Source organism: Globicephala melas, chromosome 2 (assembly GCF_963455315.2).
Source record: "Globicephala melas chromosome 2, mGloMel1.2, whole genome shotgun sequence".
Taxonomy (NCBI): domain Eukaryota; kingdom Metazoa; phylum Chordata; class Mammalia; order Artiodactyla; family Delphinidae; genus Globicephala; species Globicephala melas.
The window spans coordinates 74,370,390-74,393,331 of NC_083315.2; the positions used below are offsets into that span (position 1 = coordinate 74,370,390).

The 22,942-nt window shown below is 43.9% G+C and overlaps 1 protein-coding gene across 1 annotated transcript in view; it reads left to right on the forward strand.

Moving 5' to 3' along the window:
• The window catches only part of MYO1E (myosin IE), a 204,753-nt gene that overhangs the window by 130,821 nt on the left and 50,990 nt on the right, over window positions 1–22,942 (forward strand). Inside the window, exons 8-16 of the mRNA XM_030878851.3 lie at window positions 1,032–1,166; window positions 2,553–2,685; window positions 7,998–8,194; window positions 11,695–11,775; window positions 12,064–12,150; window positions 14,427–14,513; window positions 15,524–15,691; window positions 17,069–17,154; window positions 19,315–19,396. Coding sequence (XP_030734711.1) covers window positions 1,032–1,166; window positions 2,553–2,685; window positions 7,998–8,194; window positions 11,695–11,775; window positions 12,064–12,150; window positions 14,427–14,513; window positions 15,524–15,691; window positions 17,069–17,154; window positions 19,315–19,396 — 1,056 coding nt within the window. The remainder of the gene's footprint in view (window positions 1–1,031; window positions 1,167–2,552; window positions 2,686–7,997; window positions 8,195–11,694; window positions 11,776–12,063; window positions 12,151–14,426; window positions 14,514–15,523; window positions 15,692–17,068; window positions 17,155–19,314; window positions 19,397–22,942) is intronic.

Genomic DNA, 22,942 nt, shown 5'->3' on the forward strand with positions numbered 1-22,942 from the left:
GATGGCAGAGAATTAAAGAAAGGGGTGTTTGAAGATTCAGGGAGCTACATACTATGGGGAGGAGACTGAGAAAGAGGTGGGGGAAGTTCTTCCTTAGACACCCCGCCCACCCCCACCCCCACCCCCCAAAAAAGGAAAAATACAGCCAGAAGGAAGAAAGGAAGAGAGTGGTACAAAAAGATTTTGAGGATTTAGGGGAAAAAACTCAGGGAACCTGGTGTCGTCAAATGACCTAGAGCTTCTCGGTCATGGAGATGAGGTTCCCTATTTTAAGGGTGTGGAGCCGGGATGACATGAGGAACTTGACCAGGATGGAGGAGAGTGGATGGGGGCTAACTCCTGCCACCTGGGAGCCAGTGGTGGCTGGCACTGGCTTGCATGGGCTGTTCGCATCTCTCCCTTCAGGGACATTTGTTGGTAGTTTGGTCATGATAGGAGGATTCACACCATGAAAGTCAGCAAACTACAACTCTAGTCCCCACCCCCAGCTCAAGAATGGGTAGTTGAACATTTTCCAGCACACCTAAAAGGGTCTTGCTCACAGCTAAGGCAAATACCAGAGATAGAACAGAAAGCCAAGGGACAGGACACCAGCATGGGGGACCTGAGGCTGTTCTTGAATATGCGCCCTGCCGTGAGAAGCAGGGAGGGTCCAGCTGCACTTTAAAAAGCCATGTGCAAGTTGAGCAGGAACAAAGTCATTGTAATCTGGCTTGCTTTCCACTTTTCCAAGGGATCTCACCAGTGTGACCGTGCAGTTCCCGTTATCGGACAAGGGAAAATTCTCAGCTCTTGCAGGTCTAATCAGAGTTAAGAATTAGAATTTGCAAAGATGATTTGGGGCTACTACACAGAGAGCAGATATGCTGAAGCCCCTCCACATTTTTGCGACCGGACCACCCATCCGTTTGGGAAGCAGGGGTAGAAAGTCTCATCGCCTGGGCTCCGGGGCTGGTGGTGACAGGAACCGTGCGGTACCTTCGGTTGCTTTCTGGGCCACTCCACGCACACGCCACTTTCTCTTGCTCCAGCTCATCGAGGGCGCCTCCGCAGAGCAGAAGCACGGCCTGGGCATCACCACCATGGATTATTATTACTACCTGAGCCTCTCGGGGTCCTTCACGGTGGATGGCATTGACGACAGGAAGGAGTTTCAGGAAACTCTGGTAAGTGCTGGCGCGGGGCAGCTCTTCAGACGGGGCATTGCCTATGGCAGAAAGGGCAGGGGAGGTCAGCAAAGCAAAGAACAGCCCGATATTCCCACCTCATGCTGCTGGAAGCACTCTATTTTCTGAAACACACTTGTAAACACCCTTAAAGAGCCATGTGCCCAGTTGCTGGAGGACTACTTAATGATTTTAAATGGGTAAAAAAAAAAAAATTCATCATTACCTGCTGCAGGTGCTCTGATTAACAGATAAAAACTGTTGTGGGTAATGCATTTACCATACCTGTTTGCCAACAGCTTATACAGTTGTTGAACTGTTTCCTTACAAAGGCAAAGCAAAAACTGCTCTTATGATCTTAATCAGGTTTAGAAATCTTAGAACACCTTCAGTCTCTTCTCCACCCGCTTTCTCTTCCCCTCTGTATTTATAGGTCAGAAGGAGAGCCTCTACGCCATTCTCTTCACAATTTATGTGTTTTATGGTACAAGGTATAAATCCAGGTAGATTATTGAGGGTTCACATCCTTGGGGAAACGACTTACTAAGTCAATCTAGAACTTTCTGAAGGTGGGCTGTTGACCCATTTAGCCTCAAAGAACTGCATCACCACTGCCCTTTGAGTCGGGTACCAGCCTGCCTCATCCCTCAGCCCAGATCCAGAACCAAGTGGGAGAACTGGCAGTTGGAGGTACAGTTGAGGGGAAGCTGACCTTTGTGCTCGTGTGTCCTGGGTGCCAGGGAGGAAGATGGCATCAAGGGGCCACATGGTCTCAGAGGAGCTGGGAGAAAAAAATGCAGACAGGCCTGCGTTGGTCCTATAGTACAGTTCTCTTAGGATATTGGTATCTAAGACTCAGGCATCTCAGCTCCTTTTATTGAATTTAATGGACCTCAGAAACAAGGCTTTTCTAATGATGCTTTTATTTGATCTTCCTGGAGATTTTTTCATCACGATCCTTTTGCAAGTACAATTTATTCTCAGCCCTGCCAGTGAAGAGGAAGATCTATGAGTATTGAGAGTGGCTGGAAAAGGGGCACTGGTGCCCTTGGAGGGAGAGGAGTGGCAACAAGGAGAAAACTAAGGGACGAAAACAGACTTGTTGACCGTGCAGCTGCCGCTCCATCTGAGTGTGTTTCCTCCAGAGCTCTCTCGCCCTTATTCCTGGAGGATTACACGTTCTCTGTGTAAAGACGGAACTGCCTTTCCAGCACCATGTTGAGACTTGAATGTGTGAGGGGGCGTTGGTCAGTGAAAATGTCAGGGACTTCCTGCTGCCATCGCAGACTAAGCCAAGTGTAACTGCACACGCAGTTTGGCGTCTTTCTGATGTGCTTCTAGAGCTGGGGACCCACTTGTCTGGATCGCTTCTCTCTTCTTTTCCAGCACGCGATGAACGTGATTGGGATCTTCGCGGAGGAACAGACGCTGGTGCTGCAGATAGTGGCGGGAATTCTCCACCTGGGAAACATCAGCTTCAAGGAAGTTGGCAACTACGCGGCCGTGGAGAGTGAAGAGTGTGAGTGGTGTGGGCACCCAGTTGCCAAATGAGGGGACGCAGTTGTTTAGTTCCGATCAGAAGTTACACACCACTTTCCTTTGCTTTGGGGTTTTTGGTGAGAGAGGCTGAGAACCCTTAGGTGTCCTGCTGTGGCAGAGCTTAACGGCCTCACGGGAGTCTGTGCCTCTTCTGTACACTCACACTATGGACCATTAATGAGATTGTTTCAGTTTATGATTAACTTTGGGGAAGTCTGGCAGAACTTCACGTATAGGTTTAAAAATAAAGTGATACTTTAATGAAGATTAGTAAGATTTGTCTCCTACTATAAATCTTTTCTGTAGCTGATCTTTAGGGTTGATATTCACCTAAAGGTTCTAAAGAGCGTCACAGGCTATATATAAATAAGGAAAGCTCATGTTTATAAGTTGCCCCATGGGTTGCATTAGACCGGGCTTCTGAAAACAGGAAAAAAAAAAATGGACGCTGACTGTTGTGTTGGTATTGCTGGTGACGGCTTTTAATGTCCTCTCTGTAGCAGTCAGAGCCTGACGACCTGCATGATCACTTTTACTCTTTGAGAAGAAATGAGGTGCAAAAGAGGCACGTTACTCGTTCTGTGTGCTCCGCTGTGCCACAGCCGCCGTGGCATGTGACTTTAGCCTCGTAGGCATCAGTTGGCTTTCCAGGCTGCTCTCAGAACCCACACATCCTTTAACCACCCAGGGAGACGTTTCTTCCTTTCTCAGCATTCTTCAAAGATGGTAAATTTAGATGCCTGGTAATAAATAGTATCCTACTCATTGCTGACAGTGCAGTAAGGCTCTTTCCATTCCAAATAAGGTTCTTTTTTATATTTTTGTTTTCCTTGGTGAAAAAAGAGGGAAGTTCTGCCAACTTTTGATGTCTGTCTGATAAAGAGAAACGTGAATTATGTTTACCAGGGAAGGGAGTGGGGTGGAAAACAATAAATACACAGGGTGTCCATAGGATCTAGAAACACAACCTAATAATAATAATAACTGTGTTTCTAGACTTCATGTACTTTATCCTTCCCATTTAACAAATGCATGTATGTGTCCAGGAGGGTGATGAACACTTGCCTTTCAACATGGATCTCTCCAATTTCTTGGTAGTTTTCTGTGGACGTAGACTGGACTTCTCTTGCCTTCTTGCTTCGTGCAATCCTTTACTGCCTCTGTAGGCTGGAGAAAAATGTCATGACTCTGACACAGCAAGCATTTCCCTGGGTACTTGAGCCACGAAGTGGTTCGTTGCACATGAGTGTCCAGAGGAAGTAGCCTCCTCAGCCAACTGGGTAAAGCCCAGGATTGGCAACTGACTATGAAATCCCCTGATAGGAAGTGGTGCAGGGATGGAGATCAGAAAAGACTATGCTTGAAGCCAAAGAGGTCTAACAAAGAAAAGTGTCCTCCTCCCAATCATTTTGTTTTCTTTCAGTTGGTAATACCTTAACATGGTTCGGCGGGTACACGATCAGAGTTATCACATCTACCCCTTTGCTAGTCGACTTAGTTCCCTCCCCCGAGAGAAACACTGTTTCCAATCTCTTGTACCCCTTTCAAGGGAATATTGTGTTCCTGAGAAACTACTCGTGTCTGTTCTTTTTTCCCCACTCTTGTATGTTAATGGGAGCGTATAACACGTTCTACAGTTGCTTTTTCACTTCAAATTATATCTTGGAGCTTATTCTGTGTCAATTCATTAAGAAGCGTCATCCTTCTTATAGCTGCATTAGCATTCTGTTGCTGGGCTATACTGCAATGTATTGAACCAATCATCTGTCGATTGACATAAAGATGGTTTCACATCTTTTGCGCTTCTAATTACTTAAAATGAATAACCTGGTTTGTGTCGTCTTTCTCATTCGAGTTTATATACGGAATAGATTTATAGAGGGAAGGGCTAGCCTATGTTTTTATAAAGGAAGAAAGCAGACTTTCCTTAGCTCTTGTATGGTAGAAAAAATTGCTAAGACTCCCATCACAGCTGGCCTACTGAAGCAAGATATCAAATACAAATTAACCTAAGAACTTTGTTGAAGGAAATAAAAATACTACTTAAATAACCACGGGAATAAATTGACAGTGCTATAAATAAATTGACCCGTTATTAACGGGTTAGAAAGCACAGAACCTCAGCACCCAAGACTGATACACCACATTTACCTTGCTGTTTCTTTTTTTTTTTTTTCTTTGCTGTGCGCGGGCCTCTCACTGTTGTGGCCTCTCCCGTTGCGGAGCACAGGCTCTGGACGTGCAGGCTCAGCAGCCATGGCTCACGGGCCCAGCTGCTCTGCGGCATGTGGGATCTTCCCGGACCGGGGCACGAACCCGTGTCCCCTGCATCGGCAGGCGGACTCTCAACCACTGCGCCACCAGGGAAGCCCCTTGCCGTTTCTTTTATATTTGTAACAGGGACTTTTGCTTTGCTACATCTTTTCGGTTTCTCTATCTTCCCTATACGTCCCTATACTTAAATGGAAAAATTAAATCCAACTTTGCTTTACACTTGAGTGCAGTAATAGAAATCTATCCTCATTATCAAAATGTGCTAAAACATTACTTTCTAGCAGGTTCTTTTATGTTCTGCTTAACTCTTTAACTCTACCAGAGTTACATCAGCATTTTTAATTAATCAGTGCCTTCTCCTTGCCCTCCTCCTGACGCCACTCCCCCAGCCTCCGACCTTCCATACTGCCGCTCCTATCCAGCCACCCTAGCACACACCCTTGTGGAAATTCACAGCCCGAAGGAAGTCAATATGAGTAGCCCTATAATTTCAGCACCAGGGCAGTCACTGAAGAAGACAAGAGGACATAAAAGCTAGTACCTGAAAGACATGGCGTGGATTTTTTGGAAAGCAGGTACTAGATTTCCTCTCTAGACTTCTTAGCTGTTTCCCTAAGCCTGTGGCTCTGATTCTTGGCCAAACTCCATGCCTTGTTTTTCAAGTGCCTGTGATCCTTCACTTGTGCCGTCTTCTTTTCTACAGAAGAGGTAGGAGGCATGGAAGGAATATCATGTTTCCTTGTTAGCCCTGTCTGTTTTGTCTCAAGGACCCAAGAACTTAGTCTGTATTGCTTTATTTCTTTAGCTGTGGTCATAAAGGTAATAGCATAAACTTTTCTACCAACCGTTTTAACCATATGCCTACTTTAGCATGATTGGGGGCTTGGGAGAAGCCCGTATTTAATCTACATGCTATCTGCCTGGTGAGAGTGATAATAACCAACATTATAGTTTCCCCTTAATGAAGGCCTCCTCGATGTCAGACACTTTGATCAATGTCTCTTGAGTTTCGCTGCAGAGCTGCGTATGTCCAGTGTGATTTATGGGCGTCTTCTGTCCTCGTTCTGTGCAAGGTGATTTTCTTTCGTTAGAGGACACATCCAGATTCCTAAACATATGTGTCAACAGTAAAACTAAACTGAAAACAATGGCCATTGGCAAATGAGTACATTTAATTTTGTTCACAGGCCCTTTGAAAAAGGAAGCCCTCTACTTGTCATAGTGTTTCTGTGGAAGAGTCCTATAGTTAATAAATACCTTGTTCTGGCATTACACTTTTTCAGAATGCATTCACTGACTTAATCTCATTGGAAGGTATATACTGAGAAATGTCAGCCTGTTACATTCAAACACCACCTGTGAAATTCAAACAGATTATCCTTTATTGGGAGCCTTATGATTTTTGAGCATTATCCTAAGGTCTTTAATAAATAAAATCCCTTTATCAGAGAATTTTGGTACAGCTTTATGCAGAAAAAGAAAACTCATATCCAAGTTCAAAATTTTGATTTGTGTCCATGAACATCTTCCATTCATACTGGGAAAAAAATCTGAGCATTCTTTCATGTGCAGGAATGTCATTCTTGTCATTTATTCACATTAGAGTATTTTGACCAAAAGTCAAGAAAAATCTGTTTATATCACTAGCCCCCCTCTTGGTGAGTTTCTTGACCTGAAACAATTTGCTGACCCATGAGAACCTCACCTTTTCAATTCGAACTGACCGCAAACTATGCCAACTACATGTCCTTAGGATTGGATGGGTGTTCTGAGATATGAATACCACCGATCCCCTCCATCACTCTGTACACCACCCCAGGGAAATGAGGTAACACCCCTCTCTAGAAGTCATCCAGGCCTCCTTTGACTCCTACCCAAATATCCCCTACCATTCAGGCCCTCCACCATTGGAATTCATCCTAATCTTTTTTTTTTTTTTTTTTTGCGGTACGCGGGCCTCTCACTGTTGTGGCCTCTCCCGTTGCGGAGCACAGGCTCCAGACGTGCAGGCTCAGCGGCCATGGCTCACGGGCCCAGCCGCTCCGCGGCATGTGGGATCCTCCCGGACCGGGACACGAACCCGTGTTCCCTGCATCGGCAGGCGGACTCTCAACCATTGCGCCACCAGGGAAGCCCCATCCTAATCTTTTAATCACCTCCCTTGACTTTCATCTCCAGCTAGTGCTACACACCTCAGCTGTGTCTCCCACATTCTTGCCTCCTTGCCTTTGCACATTCCACTCCCCTGTCTCCCTCTTCTTTCTTCCTCTGCATCTGTACAAGTCCTGTTCATCCTTTGAGCCGCCACCCCCCAAATCCCACATCTTCCTTGACCACCCCGGCAAACAGTAATATCTTCCTGTTCTAAATTCCTCCAGGACTTTATTGTCTGTCTGTGCCACATACTCAGCTTTCTGTAGGCTTCTTTATTTGGTAAACTACCTTTGCCTCATCTAGATTGTCTTTAAGATTTCTTAAATACTTTATATCCTGTCTTCTCTCTTTAGTAACCCTGCACATGGTGAGCACTCAATAACCATGTGATTTGCTATCTTTCTGAGCTTGATGGTGTCAGGTGCTTCAAGCTGTTTGGGAATGATGATGCTATGAAAACACTGCACCAAAAAGGAAGCAAAACAATTTTACGGAGCCAAGGAAATGTTTCTTGATTTAGTTCCTTCCGGGCTGTCTTGCTGCAAGCTTGGAAAGATGTCCATTTTAGGCATGTGGCAGTGATCTCAATAGGGGGGATTGGTTTGCTACCCTTCTTGGATCCTGATTTGTATTATTGGAAGTCTCAGTCATCATAGGAATTGACTCATGTCATAGAACAATTGGGAAAAACAAAGTGGATGGATGTGTGTGGGAATGCTGATAAGCAGTCTTCATTAAGTGAAAGTTCTTGGGGGCCAACGACGATGTCTTCTCTATGTGCACACACACGCGTGTCTCCATGTATTTATGAGATGACTTGTTAAGATTCTGAAAGACAGTCATGTTTTGTTTTGTTTTGTATAGTTTTGGCTTTTCCTGCCTATCTCCTGGGGATCAACCAGGAGCGGTTGAAAGAAAAGCTAACGAGCCGGCAGATGGACAGCAAGTGGGGAGGCAAGTCGGAGTCAATCCACGTGACCCTCAACGTGGAGCAGGCGTGTTACACCAGGGACGCGCTCGCCAAGGCCCTGCACTCCAGGGTCTTTGATTTCTTGGTAGATGTAAGTAAACACAGCTCGGCATTGTTGATGCTTCACGTATTTTAGCATCACGTAAAGAGTGAAACTTTAGCAAGTATTTTAGCATCACGTAAAGAGTGAAACCTTAGCAAGTGTTTTAGCATCACGTAAAGAGTGAAACTTCTCAGAGCTTTGTTTCCGTGTTTTGTCTCATTCCTTATAACCGTTACTTTGCTCCTCCACTTTTTATCCTCACCCTGGGATCATTTTTTACTTTTCCACTTTTACTTCTAGCATTGTCCAGCAAGACTCTAATATGGTAACAGCCTCTTGTGGACAAAATATTTAGTAAAGCCAGGACTACAGGCCAGAAAAAGAGGAGACCCATGGTCATGAATCCTTGAGTCTAAAGGTTTAGAATGTTGTACTTGTCATCTACTGCTATGTTACAAATTCACCCCAAACTTAGTGGCTTAAAACAGTAAGCATGTATTCTTTCATAGTTTCTGTGGGTCAGGTATTTGGAAGTGACTTAGTTTGGTGGTTCTGATTCAAGGATGAGAGTGCAGTCAAGATGCTGATTAGAACTACAAGGCCTGGACTTCCCTGGTGGCGCAGTGGTTGAGAGTCCGCCTGCCAATACAGGGGACACGGGTTTGATTCCTGGTCCAGGAAGATCCCATATGCCACGGAGCCACTAAGCCCATGCGCCACAACTACTGAGCCTGCGCTCTAGAGCCCGCAAGCCACTACTGAAGCCCACTTGCCTAGAACCCGTGCTCTAGAGAAGAGAAGCCACCACAATGAGAAGCCCGCACACCGCGGTGAAGAGTAGCTTCTGCTCGCCGCAACTAGAGAAAGCCCGTACACAGCAACGCAGACCCAATGCAGCCAAAAAAAGAAAAAACTACAAGGCTTGACTAAGGGTGGAGAACCTGGTTGCAAGATGGTGCACTCATATGGCTGTGGGCAAGACGCCTCAGTTCCTTGCTACATGAGCCTCTTTTCTGGGCTGCTTGAGTATCCTCCCGACATGACAGTTGGTTCCCCCAGAGTGAATAGTCTAAGAGAGAGCAAGGAAGAAGCCACGAAGCTTTTAATGTCCTCAGATATTGCCACTGTGCCATCTTCTGTTCATTAGAAGCAAGTCACTAAGTACAGTCCACAGTTAAGGAGAGGGGAATTAGGTTCCACTTTTGGGGGGGAAGAGTATCAGAGACTTTTTGGATATATTTTTTAAACTGCCATATATTTTTTAAATGATGGCATGACCGTATAAATATTATCTATACATATTCATATAAATACATATTTATATATGTGTACCACTTATAGATTGTGAAAATTAGTCTCTCAGCAGTGTGGAACTGCCAGTGGCAGTCTGTTAATCACTGTAGCTTCTAAATGGTGGAATAATAATAGCAAGCACTTATATAGCACTTAGTATGTGGCAGATCCTGTTCTAAGTAGTTTAGAAAAAAATAACTTAATTTTTACAACAACCCTGTGACGTAGGTATTATTCTCTCTATCTTACGGATAAGCTAACAGGCACAGAGAGGTTAAGGAACTTCCCCAAGGGCACACCACTATTAAGTGATAAACTAGGAATTGAGCCCAGGTAATTCGGCAGTGCTCCAGCTATTTCATTCCTCTGCCTTTTACATATTCAAGCCAGAAAGGACCCCAGGGGGACCCTAGTCAAGGGACAGCAGCCTGGCCATTAGATCCAAAAAGTCTGTGTTTGAGTCCAGGCAGCAACATCTATAAGGCTTAAAGTATGGTGGGTGTGTTTAGGGTTGAGTAAGTCGGGGCAGGATAGGGTAGTTATTCTGTGTACTACTTGTGGTTATTTTAAGGGTAAGATTGCTTGGGAAGGTCAGGGTCATAACGAAACATTAGTCATTCTTTTACCTTGTCCAGGCCCCTCATTTTTACTGAGAAGGGAATCTTAGCCCTGAGTGTTGGTGGTTTCGCCCAAGGCCATTCAGCAAGAGGGTAGTGCCGAACTGGGGTTAGAACCCACATCTCTTGTCTCTGTTCAGTGCACCTTCCGGTGCTGGCCTTCCCACCTTATTTCCTTTCTGTCTTCCCTTGATTTTTTGTGTGGTATGATGAGGTAGATAAGCGATACTAATTGGAGCTGACATTTACTAAGCCCTGACTGTTTGCCAGGCACTGGGCTAAGTGCTGTGTATCATTACCCATTGACTCATAAAAGATGAGTGTCCTTTTCTTCACCTGGAAAACACCTCTGGTACTTAAAAATTCATCCGGTTGTTCACCACCCCCAGGAATTTTCCTCCCTCCCCTGCAGTCCTCACCAACCCCCTCTCACCTCCACCTACCCTCCTGTCATTGTCTGTTCCATTGATTACACGTCTCTCCTCACAGTGGTCAAGAACACAGATATAGTCCTCATACTACTTAAATTTAATTCCAGACCCTTCCTCTTGTCCAGTGTGATCTTATGCTTTATGATGTTGTCACTGTTGTCAAGAGAATTGTAGTGAGAATTAAATGAAACAGCACTTGAGAAGCCCTTAGCGAAGCCTGGCACAGGTGATTGTTGAATATGTGTAAGCTGCTTTTATTACCTTCCCTTTAATACTAATTTATGGTATTACTATCCATAGTTGCCTCTGAGAATAGAGACTGTCTTCTTGACATTCCTGCCGTATTATGTTAGGTGATCATTAATTGACTACAGGGCATCCCTCATTTTATTGCACTTTGCAGATACTGTGTTTTTTTTACCAATTGAAGGTTTGTGGCAACTCTGTTGAACAAGTCTGCCGGTACCGTTTTTCCTACAACATTTCGTGTCTCTGTGTCACGTTTTGGTAACTCTCGCGATATTTCAAATTTTTTCGTTATTATATTTGTGATGGTGTTCTGTGATCTTTGATGTTACTACTGTGACTTGCTAAAGGCTCAGAAGATAGCATTTTTTAGCAATAAAGTACTTTTTGATGAAAGTATGTACTTTTTTTTAGATGTAATGCTATTGCACACTTAATAGACTGCAGTATAGTGTAAACATAACTTTTATATGCACTGGGAAACCCAGAGATATGCTGTGACTCACTTTTTTGTGACATTTGCTTTATTGCAGTGGTCTGGAGGCAAACCTGCAGTATCTCTGAAGTATGTCTGTACTGAATGGGGTCAATGGAAATAATATTTACAAATCTTGCAATATTGGTTCTTTTTGTGAAATAGGTTTGACTTCAATCACCCAAGATGATATTTTCTTCTAAATCTTAAGACTTCTTGAGACAAAGTAGCTCTGCCAGAAATGAGTGCTTTTCATCATTAAGCAAACTTTTTTTTCCCTACCAGACTAGTTTTTATTGGATTCTGGTGGTTTCCCAAAGTACTTGACATTGCACTGAGACCTTTTTTTAAGGGGCAATTCACCTGTCTCTTTGTCATCCTCTATTTCTAGTAACCGGGAGTAGCTGCTTCCCTTCCCCCCATGCATGCCCATTTTTAATATGAATGTAAAAGGAATTACTTACCATGCTGGTTACTTTCTTCTAGTCCATCAACAAAGCGATGGAGAAGGACCACGAGGAATACAACATTGGTGTCCTAGACATCTATGGCTTTGAAATATTTCAGGTAAGACCAGTTTGAGTAGTTGGAGACTACGAAGGGAGATACTTTTTACCTGGCTTGAAAGAAATAATTCTAGGCCATGGAAGAAAAACCATCATGGCTCATTTTTGCCTCTGAGTTCTTCATGTACTTTTACCGAATTAGTTTCTCCTAAATATAAACTACGCTGCTTTCTACTGATGCCACCAACATTTCTGTTAAGCCTTTTCACTAAATCACTCAACAAACGACTTTAAAATGATTTTGCAGAAACAATTACATGAAAGTAACATTTTCCTTTTTTTTCCCCAGAAAAATGGCTTTGAACAGTTTTGTATCAATTTTGTTAATGAAAAATTACAGCAGATTTTTATTGAACTCACATTAAAGGCAGAACAGGTGAGCAGTCCCCCTTCCTTCATCTTGTTCTATTTCTAATTTGTTTTGTTTTAAAGGGTATAGATTTCTCTCTTTTGGTAATAGATTCAGATTTTAGTCTTGTATTAGGAAATGTACTTAATAGAGTCAGGCAGAAATACCATATGCCACTGTGACATTTTAGTCTGAAGTATAAACACCATCTGCTTCCTTTTCTTTCTTCTTTAAGTAAATGATGCTGTGAAGTTGGACTTAGGACTGGCTGTTTTTACTGCTCTCTGACTCATTGACCAAGTAGAAATGGAAGCCTATTCCAACCCCAGCTGTCTGTGGCATATACTGTGTTCCAAAGGAAAACTTGGTTTTCTCAGATTTGCTCTGCTCCCAACCTAACATAAAAATAAATGTGTCTTTAACAAAGCTGGTATTTAAATTTGGACTTGAGGTAACTTGTCTGGCTTATACTACCTTCTGAAAGTCCAGGGCAGGTTCCCTTTTATCCTGGTCCCTACCGTTGGTCGATTTCTTGGGTCGCTGTAATAAGGTACCACAAACTGGATTGCTTAAAACAATAAAATTGTTTTCTCTCCCAGGTCAGGAGGCCAGAATTCAAAATCAAACTGTCACTAGGGTAACACTCGTTCCAAGGGCTCTAGGAGAAAATCCTTCCTTGCCTTTTCTAGCTTGTGGTGGCTCCTGGCATTCCTGGTCTTGTGGCAGCCTAACTTCAATCTCTGCCTGTGTCTTCACATGACCTTCTGTCTGCATCCAAATCTCATTCTTTTCTCTTATAAAGGCGCCAGTCATTGGATTTAGGGATCACCCTAAATCCACGATCATTTTATTTACGAGATTCCTAGCTAATTATACCTACAGACATCCTATTTCCTCACATTTTGAGGTTCTAGGTGGACACAAAATCTTGGGGGATACATTCAACCCATTACACACATCAAGGGCTGTTTGAGGAATGTTTGTTCATGGACGTGTTCGTGCCTCTGCTTAGGAACCCCAGTGACCAATGGTTTTCACAGAAACCTCTGCCCTGGGATTCTTCCAGTCCATCAGTGTAGCTAGAGCAAAACCCTAAGGGAGGACATGGTAGGGACTGAGATGGGAGAAGAAGGCGGAGGCTAGATCACAGAGGAACTTTGTAGGGGGTGGTAGATTTTTGAGTAAGTACGATGGGAAGCCATTGGAGAATTTTGACTAGAGAGTGACGCGAGCTGATTTGTGTTTGTTTTTGACCAGGTGGCTCTGGCTCTGTAGACCTACAGGTAGGGTGGGGCAGGGGAGGGCAAACAGGAGTGGAAGTTTCAAAACCGGTTAGGAGCCTCCTGCCTGAGACTGGGCAAGAAAGGGGGTGAGTAGACAGTGATGGCAGCAGTTGAGGTGGTGCTGTGGTGACGTGGTCAGAGCTGGCATATGTTTTGGAGAGTGAGTCAGCCTGAGTTGCTCAGTATAATTACCAAAGGGAAAAGGAGTCAGGGATGATTCCTTCCTCTGTAGCTTGAATAACAGGGCCAATGGGGAGACTGTTTACTGAAGGGTAAGATGAGAGCAGTTGGTTGGAGACAGTGGAGGGATGGAGGGCCAGAACCTGGTAGGTTTGAGAGGCCTGTTATACCTCTGGGTGGAAATTCCAGTATATGAAATACATCAATATATGAATCTGGAACTCAGTGGGGAAGTCTAGACTAGAGAAATGAATTCAGGTGTCATTAGGCTATAGGTGTTATTTTAAGCCAGGGAGTTGACTGGAATTACCTAGAGAACAAGAGTGGAGGAAACAAGGCTGGGAGATGGAGCCCTGAAAGTCTCCATCAGTATAAGGATCTGGATAAAAAGAAAGAGCCAGCAAAGGAAGCTAACAAAGCCAGACTGATGAGGAAGGAGGAAAACCAGGAGAGTGTGATGGTGTTCATCAAGTGTAACGAGCAGTTGACCTGAATGAGGGGCCTTCCCTTTTACGCACCTAGATGCTAATCTGTACTTCTGTTCCATGTTGAGTTCAAAAAGATGGTTCTATAACTGGACCTACAGGTTAAGCCATTTTAAAGTCAAAAACAGTTGTATGGGATCAATTTCATATGGTTCCAACCAAACATAAAAATGACCAAGCAATGAAATGCTCCTTTCCTCTTCCTCTTAGAAGAAATTAAGATTGCAAGTTTTTATTGAAGGGCATTCAGGTTTTTCTTTCCTCATGATTCCTGTGCCTGTGGTATCCGTCACGTGCAGAGCTCCAGCTGGTCTCCACTGGGTAATACTGTGAATTCCCACTTTCTGTTCTACAGGAAGAATATGTTCAAGAAGGCATCAGATGGACACCCATCGATTACTTTAATAACAAAATCGTGTGTGACCTCATCGAGAACAAAGTTGTAAGTATCCGTCTGGTGTGTCTCTTCACGGCTCACAGGTTTACACTAAGTGAGTTTGTGTTCTCTCTGTCATTGTATTAGAATAAGCAAAGTGACAGCTCTGATTTGCAGAGAGTTGTAGCGATTACATTTATTTTGCTTATGGGTATATGTGTGAAAATAGAGTTTTACTCTTGTAGTTAATATACACGTGTGTATGAGTACATTGCCAATGTACGAACGGAGGTTGTTACTGAATCTTAAGGGAAGACGGTTATGACTTATGTTGATGGCATAGCATATGAAGAGATATAAACTTGGCCCTGCCTCCTAGACCATTTATACAACTTCTAGGACTTTAGCCCTAGAAATGATTCAAAAGGAAATAAAAGGGTATAGAGAGAGATCTGTACGGTACTGTTGTGTTCTGTTTTTTTATAAAAGTCCCAACTGGAAACAGTGAAAACATCCATAGAGAACTCAGTCCTTAAATAAACGATAGCATATAAGAGTAGGGAGATATAGCCATCAAAATAATAAGTATAAAGACTGTGTAAAACAGCAGGATTATTTATAAACTAGTGCTATGCAGAAAAAGTAATACATGATAGAATGTGTCCAGTGTGTAGCTGTATTAACCATGTCTATATGGGTAACAGGCTGAAAGCGAACATTAAGAAATGAATTAGGGTCCAAGGGAAATGTTTTTATCTTTCGGGTTTAAAAAATCACCCTAGTACAAATAGGAGTGAGCAGATAATGATCTTTCTGTTTATGGCTTTGAATAAAACTTCAGGGAGTTAAACTATTCTCTTTTTGTTTTTGAAAATGGACTTTCCCCCATCGTTAGATCTAAGTGGTGACTCCCATTTGGGAGTATTAATAGCATTCTCCCTCAAAGGGAAAGATTGACTTTCAAGATGGTATCTTAAATCTAGGGAGCGGTTTCCTTGCTTAAGGAAAGACCTGATAAACAGTATATGTTTTAAAACAGTCACTGAGTTGGGACTTTGCTCTCTTGGTCCCATCAGAACCCCCCTGGGATCATGAGCATCCTGGATGATGTATGTGCCACGATGCACGCGGTGGGTGAGGGAGCAGATCAGACGCTGCTCCAGAAACTTCAGATGCAGATTGGGAACCATGAGCACTTCAACAGCTGGAACCAAGGCTTCATTATTCACCATTACGCTGGGAAGGTATGGCCAGGGAGCAGGGCTTCAGCAGGAAAGGGGAAGCTATCCTTTTCAATGTCTATCTGTATTAATAAGCCTTTGGGTCTGTAATCTATTTTCTCACGAGGCAACTGAAAGCAGTGTCCATAGAGTTTTATGTGCCTCACTGTGTTTTATTCATCCATCATTCATTCATTCAACAACATGGGACCCATGAAATATTTGGAGAGACAAACAAAAGATAGTGTGTATACACCACTGTGTATTTTTTAGCATGAATCATCCTTAATATAACATAAGCATGAATCAACCTATATATATATATATATATATATATTTTTTTTTTAAAGGTGTTGGGGGTAGGAGTTTATTAATTTATTTATTTTTGCTGTGTTGGGTCTTCGTTTCTGTGCGAGGACTTTCTCTAGTTGTGGCAAGCGGGGGCCACTCTTCATCGCGGTGCGCGGGCCTCTCACTATTGCGGCCTGTCTTGTTGCGGAGCGCAGGCTCAGTAGTTATGACTCACGGGCTTAGTTGCTCCGCGGCATGCGGGATTCTCCCAGACCAGGGCTCGAACCCGTGTCCCCTGCATTAGCAGGCAGACTCTCAACCACTGCGCCACCAGGGAAGCCCCAACCTATATATTAACTGCTGAAGGAATGAGATTTTTTCTCGCCTCTTACGCAATCACAAGCTTGCATTTTTTACTTGCCCATCCTCCCTGGGAGTATACATAAGGACCAGAGGCTCCCTTTGGGGTTCTCATAAAATGCGTGATTACTGGGTGCTACTGGGTACCAAGCTTTGTGTGGGTACTGGTGATACACAGATAAGTAAATTGATGTCATGATATCTGGGGACTTCCTAGTACTGTGGAAATTCATTGGTCTCACCCTTCATCCCAATAAGTCTCTTATTAACTAAGGAGGGTCCTTGAGCATGAGACTTCAACTAAACTGATCTAACTCTGACACCATTTGTAGGAGAGATCGAAAAGCCTCAGATGACATGGCCCACTGCAGTGCGTTAGTGAGCACAGAGAGTTTTATTTTACTCCATCTTACCTAAAATTTAGAGGAAGAATTAAGTGTATTATTTACATACGCCTATAGATCCATCGAAGAAGGGCTGTGTAATCATGAGAGCTGGGGTCCTGGTCACGTACTATTTGGATCGTGTAAGCAGCCAGAGACCATCCGTCAGCATCTCCAGGCCATTGCCAGCTGAAGTCATCTAACAAGTTAAAACATGCACAGCCTTAATGTGACAGATCGGGATGAAAGCCCAATTGTTATATCTGGAAATACACACACTCTCTGGAGGACAGCCATGCCAGCTTGGATGTTTTGTTCAATGAAATACTTAAAGGGTAAAATTCGATATCTTTCCATTCTTGGCCAGGTATCCTATGACATGGATGGCTTTTGTGAGCGGAACCGTGATGTGCTGTTTATGGATCTGATCGAGCTTATGCAGAGCAGTGAGCTGTAAGTGTGTTTGCCTTATCCGACACGGGATAGAGGTTTGATCGGATTTTCAATATTAGAACAAACGTGTGACATTTGAATGGTCGGCGTTACGTTTCCTTGTGCTGTTGGGTCTGGGTTATCATTAGACAATTCAGCTTCTCAAAACAGCTTTTTCCCCCCCGGTCTTAGTCTCTCCCTTGTACCCCTGATACTTCCCACCCCACATGCTAAGTGCTATCTGCATGCCCTTCAGGGCCCCCAGTTTCATCATTTTCAATGGTTTTATCAGGGAGAAGTGCCCATTCTGGAGTTGGGTTGGGATGGCTGTGCCTGACAGTCTAAGAGTGAGACAGTCTGGCTCTGTGACACTTTGCCCTCGGGACATCATCCCAAGAATTCTCCCTCTGTTTTTGAAAATGCTAATAGCTTAGCTAAACCGAAGTTAACCTGAATTGCTGAAGCCCTTGGGAAATGGCTCAAGAACTCAGGGAGGGGCACTCAGAGATCCATTTTAACCCCCAAGACCCTGACTAAGCTAAAAGCATAGAGCAGTGGGGGCATCCGCCTTGCAAGCTGCTGGAGCTCCCAGGGCCAGCTTTGCCATGTCCTTTCCTTGCCTCTTCCGTGCAAAGGTCCCCCGTGGTCCTGGGTAGTGATGTGAGATGTCATTTACATGATCAGGCCTGTCCATGCCTGGCAAGTACAATATTGCACAGTCTTCCAGATTTTACAAGTTTTAGAGCTGGCTCCAAGTAATAGTTGCCATTTTAGTCTCTGTTACTTCAACTATCATAATATCAAGGTTACCTTCTTTGATCAACAGCTGCAAGCCTGCTAATTGTCTAGAAAAGGCCTGACTTCAATGAAAGCAAAACTGAGTTTCCTTTTTGGTCCGTGGTTCGAAGTTCTGCTCCGTTTAACCCTCTTCCCCTCCCTCCAGCCTCCCCTCCTCCCTGGCCCTCATCTCCCCAGGCCTGCACTTTCGTGGCACTCACACCCCTCACTTCGGAGATTCTTCTCTCAAAACGTAAAATCTATTTGCTCTTAAAAAGTCAGGTAAGCCACAAGTCCTGGCTTTTGGAGTTTATGAAAATCAGGTGCGGGCATGCTTTCAGAGATTTTTTTCTTTTTAATTATTAAAATTACTGCAAAATTCAAGAGCTATTGATACTTCCATGTAAAACTCCTGTCATTTCGACATGGTCTGTTGTTTGGTAAACACATGTGCTGTAAAAAATCTATAATTGTGTCTGGTGAGGTTATGAAAGTAGAATGCTGTGGAGACTTCCTAGAAAATCCGTGATGCCCAATAAGTCTTTTAGGGGGAATTTCCTTTGAGTGGCAGATTCCTAATTTACATGGATCACATCATTCATTCAATCCGCAAATATTTATTGAGCACCTACTGTGTACTAGGCTCTGTTCCAGACACCAGGGACACTAAGGTGACTAAGACATTGTCCCTGCCCTGTGCCTTTTGAGGCAGGCCTGTCGACAGATGTAGCTCAGTTACAACTACTAATGAAGTTGCATATTCAGCAGGCAAAGCATTAGTGGATTAGCTGCACTTAAAATTGCTCATACTCAAAACACGTTTTGTCTAGGTTTTTTGCTTGAGGGAAGGGAGGGTTGATACAGTGCCCTATTGACATCTTGTGGGCAGAGGCCACTGATCTGTGAAACATCCTAGAGTGTGTAAAGCAGCCCCAGGCCCCAGCACAGAATTATCCAATCCCAAATATCAGTAGCATCGAGACTGAGAAACCCTGCTTTGGAGCAAAGCAGAATCTGCATTGGATCTGGACAATTCATAGAAATCCCTGCATCCTGGTCTATCTTACTTAACTCAGAAAACCCACACTGACCCCCCTCTGTTGTGTCCTGTTGCCAAGGTGTATCTCAGTTCTAGTGGGTGGGGAAATTTGAAAGGCAGAGTTTAAAATTTTAGTTTTCAGGTCTCGACTCCAAGATGCTTCTGTCTTAGAATTCTCTCTCTACGTTTCTTGTGTCCATTGCTTTTTTTCTCCCGGGTCACAACTTGATGGCTTGAGTCAGATGGCCATTCTGTATCCAAGGTTCTGTGCTTCTGGACGACTCTCTCCATTCTCTATGGAAGCAGGCTTTCCAGCCCCCAGGGTACTTACTGATTGCTAATGCATTCTCTTTCTCCTTTCCCAGACCTTTTATAAAGTCTTTATTTCCGGAAAATCTGCAGGCTGACAAGAAAGGACGCCCAACTACTGCTGGAAGCAAAATAAAGGTTTGTTCTATTTTAATAGGGAAATTGATGGATGCCTATTAAGAGGTAGGGTTTTCTAGGCGTCAGGAACTACACCCCTGGGCCGGGATGCGGTCAGGGAGATGTAACAGATTCGTTACAGAAGATGGCCAGAAGTAACGTTGCTGCTTGAGAAAGGGTTCCAGGACGCAGGTGAATTGGACTTGGCTGTACTGAAACCCCAAATGGATATTAAGTACCTCATAGCTTAATAGTCAGCAGATGATAATCAGTTACTTTCTAAGAGGAAGTGGCTTTATACTGAATCTAGGAGAATTCACATTAAACTGTCAGAGAGATTTTATGATCAAGAGCCACATTTTGGATTTTGATGATGCTTTTCCAGACCAGACCCCAGAACTTGCCAATTATGGAACTTTACGAACCTGAAATTCTACTGGGTCTTATATGGGGAATTCATGCACCTTCCACCCTGGGTCTTGTGGGCCCTCCTTTCTGTGAATTACAGGCATCTGGGCTTCACAGTGTCTCAAAGTCAGAGGAATTCTTAGTGTTTCTTGAGAGCCTCTCATGGAGAGTGCATTGAATTATCGGAGGCACTGTGTGGTGAAATCGGTTGTCCCTGATTACTCTCTGAATTTAGAGGTTGTGTCAAACACACTCCATCATGTAATTTTTTGAAAAACAGTCACTAAACGTTTTCTTATTTAATTATACCAGTTAAAAACAGTTTCTTATTTTATATTTTTATTATATTTTTTTAATTTTTATTTTATATTATAGTTGATTTATAATGTTGAGTTCGTTTCAGGTGTACAGCAAAGTGATTCAGTTATACATATACACATATCCATTCTTTTTCAGTTTCTTTTCTTGTGTAGGTTATTACAGAGTACTGAGTAGAGTTCCCTGTGCTATACAGTAGGTCCTTGTTGATTATCTATTTTATATATAGTAGAGTGTATATTAAATACAGTTTTTTAAAGAATCATACCAATTAAATACCACCCTGTCTTTATAATCAATGGAATCATTGAGTGATTAAGAGTAGGTAGGGCTCTGGGGCTCGTCACCTGTGTTCAAATCCCTCACCATGTGATCGCCAGCAAGTTACCTAAACTCTCAGTGCCTCTTTTGCCTTAGAGATTTCAGTACCTATCTCAGGGGGGTACTGTGGTGATTAATTTCCATCGTCCCTCTAAGGCACACACTGCCTGAAACATAATAAGCCCAAACCGTGTATGCTTTCCTGTTCCATACTACTCCATCTGTCCCCTCCCTCTCTGCCACGCTTCTTCATCTCTGCCTAATTCTCAGTGGACACTTGATGTGCTTGTTCTGACTGTCCATCCCCCTGTGTGGCTCTGTGTGTCCAGATCCTACATGTCCTTCTCACAGTGCCCTCCGATAACCCCGGCCCCGTGAACACCACAGTTGCTGCTGCCTGTTTTGTTCACGAGCGTTTTCTTCTCCGAGTGCTGCACCTATGGAAGCCTGTCTTCCCAGCCTCTGAGGGCATAAGCCCTGCGTGAAATAAAGGGAACATCACAGCCACGAGACGCTTCCATCCGGAGGAGCTTCAGGTTTTGTGCAGGAAGTCAGGCGCACGCTAGAGGGTAGGAGGGTAGAGTCCTCTGGGGTTAAGGACAGTCATGTTCAAGGAACTTGAGACCTACAGTAGTCCTGGGACAGTGTCTGGATTGAGTTCACTGGGGCAGAGAGTTGACGGCAGGGAGGAGATGCGGTTCTCACGAGGCCCCAGATAATTGACATCTGCACGGAGCTCTGACTCAAGCTTTAACTTCTAGGTCCTGGATCAGGATTAGCTCCAGGCTGGAAAATCTAGTCACAAGACTGTCACATTCAGATCCAAGGGGCCCAGATCCTCAAGGCTGCAGTGACTCACGTTCAAGTGGTCTGGATTCTCAGTCCAACTTATTCCCTATAAAAAGCAGGGTGGTGTTAGGAGCATTTTTCTCCTCCTTGGAAGACTTGACCCCTTCATATTCTCGTCTAGTATTATGCTCAAAATAGCCACCTTCCGGGTGTACTCAAAATGTTCAGGACTGCTGTGGTCTGGGGAGGTCAGCCTGAAGTCAGCCAGCTCATCTAGGGAGACCGTACTGTGCATATTCTCACCAGTGGTATCCTCTTGGTGAGCTGTGTGACCTCTGCCTGTCTGACACTCTGCCTCCATGTAGGAATGAGATTCTCCCTGTTTTATGTCTCCCGAGTCACCTCTTAGAGATGTATAGCCGTGGCCCAATCTCTTACACCTTTCATGTCTACAATGTTTTGCAGATGCTAAGTATCATCTTTTTCTTTTTTAATTTTTATTGAAGTATGGTTGACTTACAATGTGTTTCAGGTGTCCAACAAAATGATTCAGTTATACATATATATGTATGTATTCTTTTTTAAGTTCTTTTCCATTATAGGTGATTACAAGATATTGAGTATAGTTTCCTGTGCTATACAGTAGGACCTTGTTGGTTATTTTATATATAGTAACTAAGTGTCATCTTAATGATATCCCTGAGGTTAAACGTTTAAAGGGATCCTGAGTTCCTTGGAAGAAAAATTAAATTTATGTTCAAGGTAGTTTTAGTGTTGGGAATCTTATTGTATTCTAATTCCTTAAAATTTAAAAGTGTTCTGTAGGATTTAATTAATAGAATATTTGCTTGGTGAGAACTCCCACTATCTTTGTTTTTAAATAAGAGTATTCTTTCCTTAATAACATGTCATTTTTGAGGCTTTTCTAAATTCTACATTGTTGTGGCTAAAAGGGACCGGTTTTGAAATTAGAGCCAACGATGGAGGGAATGGAGCTCAGAGCTGGCAGAGTGGACTGGGCTACAGCTGTATCTAAGTGAGACTGGGCCTCTAAGGGAGCAGATATGATGAGAGACGCGAGTGCCGTGAGGTAACTGGACTCGTAGACATTTAACATCTATTCCAGCCTTCAGATTAAATTAGACGTCTTCTAGTTCAACCTACTTAGTTTACAGATGGGGAAACTGGGGCCCAAAGAAATTTAGTGATTTGCAACATAGCTCGCAAAGAGCAGAGCCAGGATCCCAATTCAGGCTTGCTAACAATCTATGTGGAGGGTAGAATGGGGAGCTGTCACCCTAAGCCTTTCTCACTGTCCTGTCTGCACTTTTGTTTTGTTTTTTTGCGGTACACGGGCCTCTCACTGTTGTGGCCTCTCCCGTTGCGGAGCACAGGCTCCGGACGCACAGGCTGAGCGGCCATGGCTCACGGGCCCAGCCGCTCCGCGGCATGTGGGACCCTCCCAGACCGGGGCACGAGCCCGTGTCCCCTGCATCAGCAGGCGGACTCTCAACCACTGCGCCACCAGGGAAGCCCCTGTCTGCATATTTTAATGCCTGCTTCTGTAGGCAAGTAGACAAGCCTCTGTAGGCAAGCCTCTGCCCTTGCAGGGCAAGTGCCTTTGGTAGCTTTCTGTTCTAACTCATGGCCTCTTCTTGTCTGGAGCCAGAGTAAATCCAACCTGCTGCTTCCCAACCACTTCAGGGGGCATTTAAAGTTGACCCATAGCTA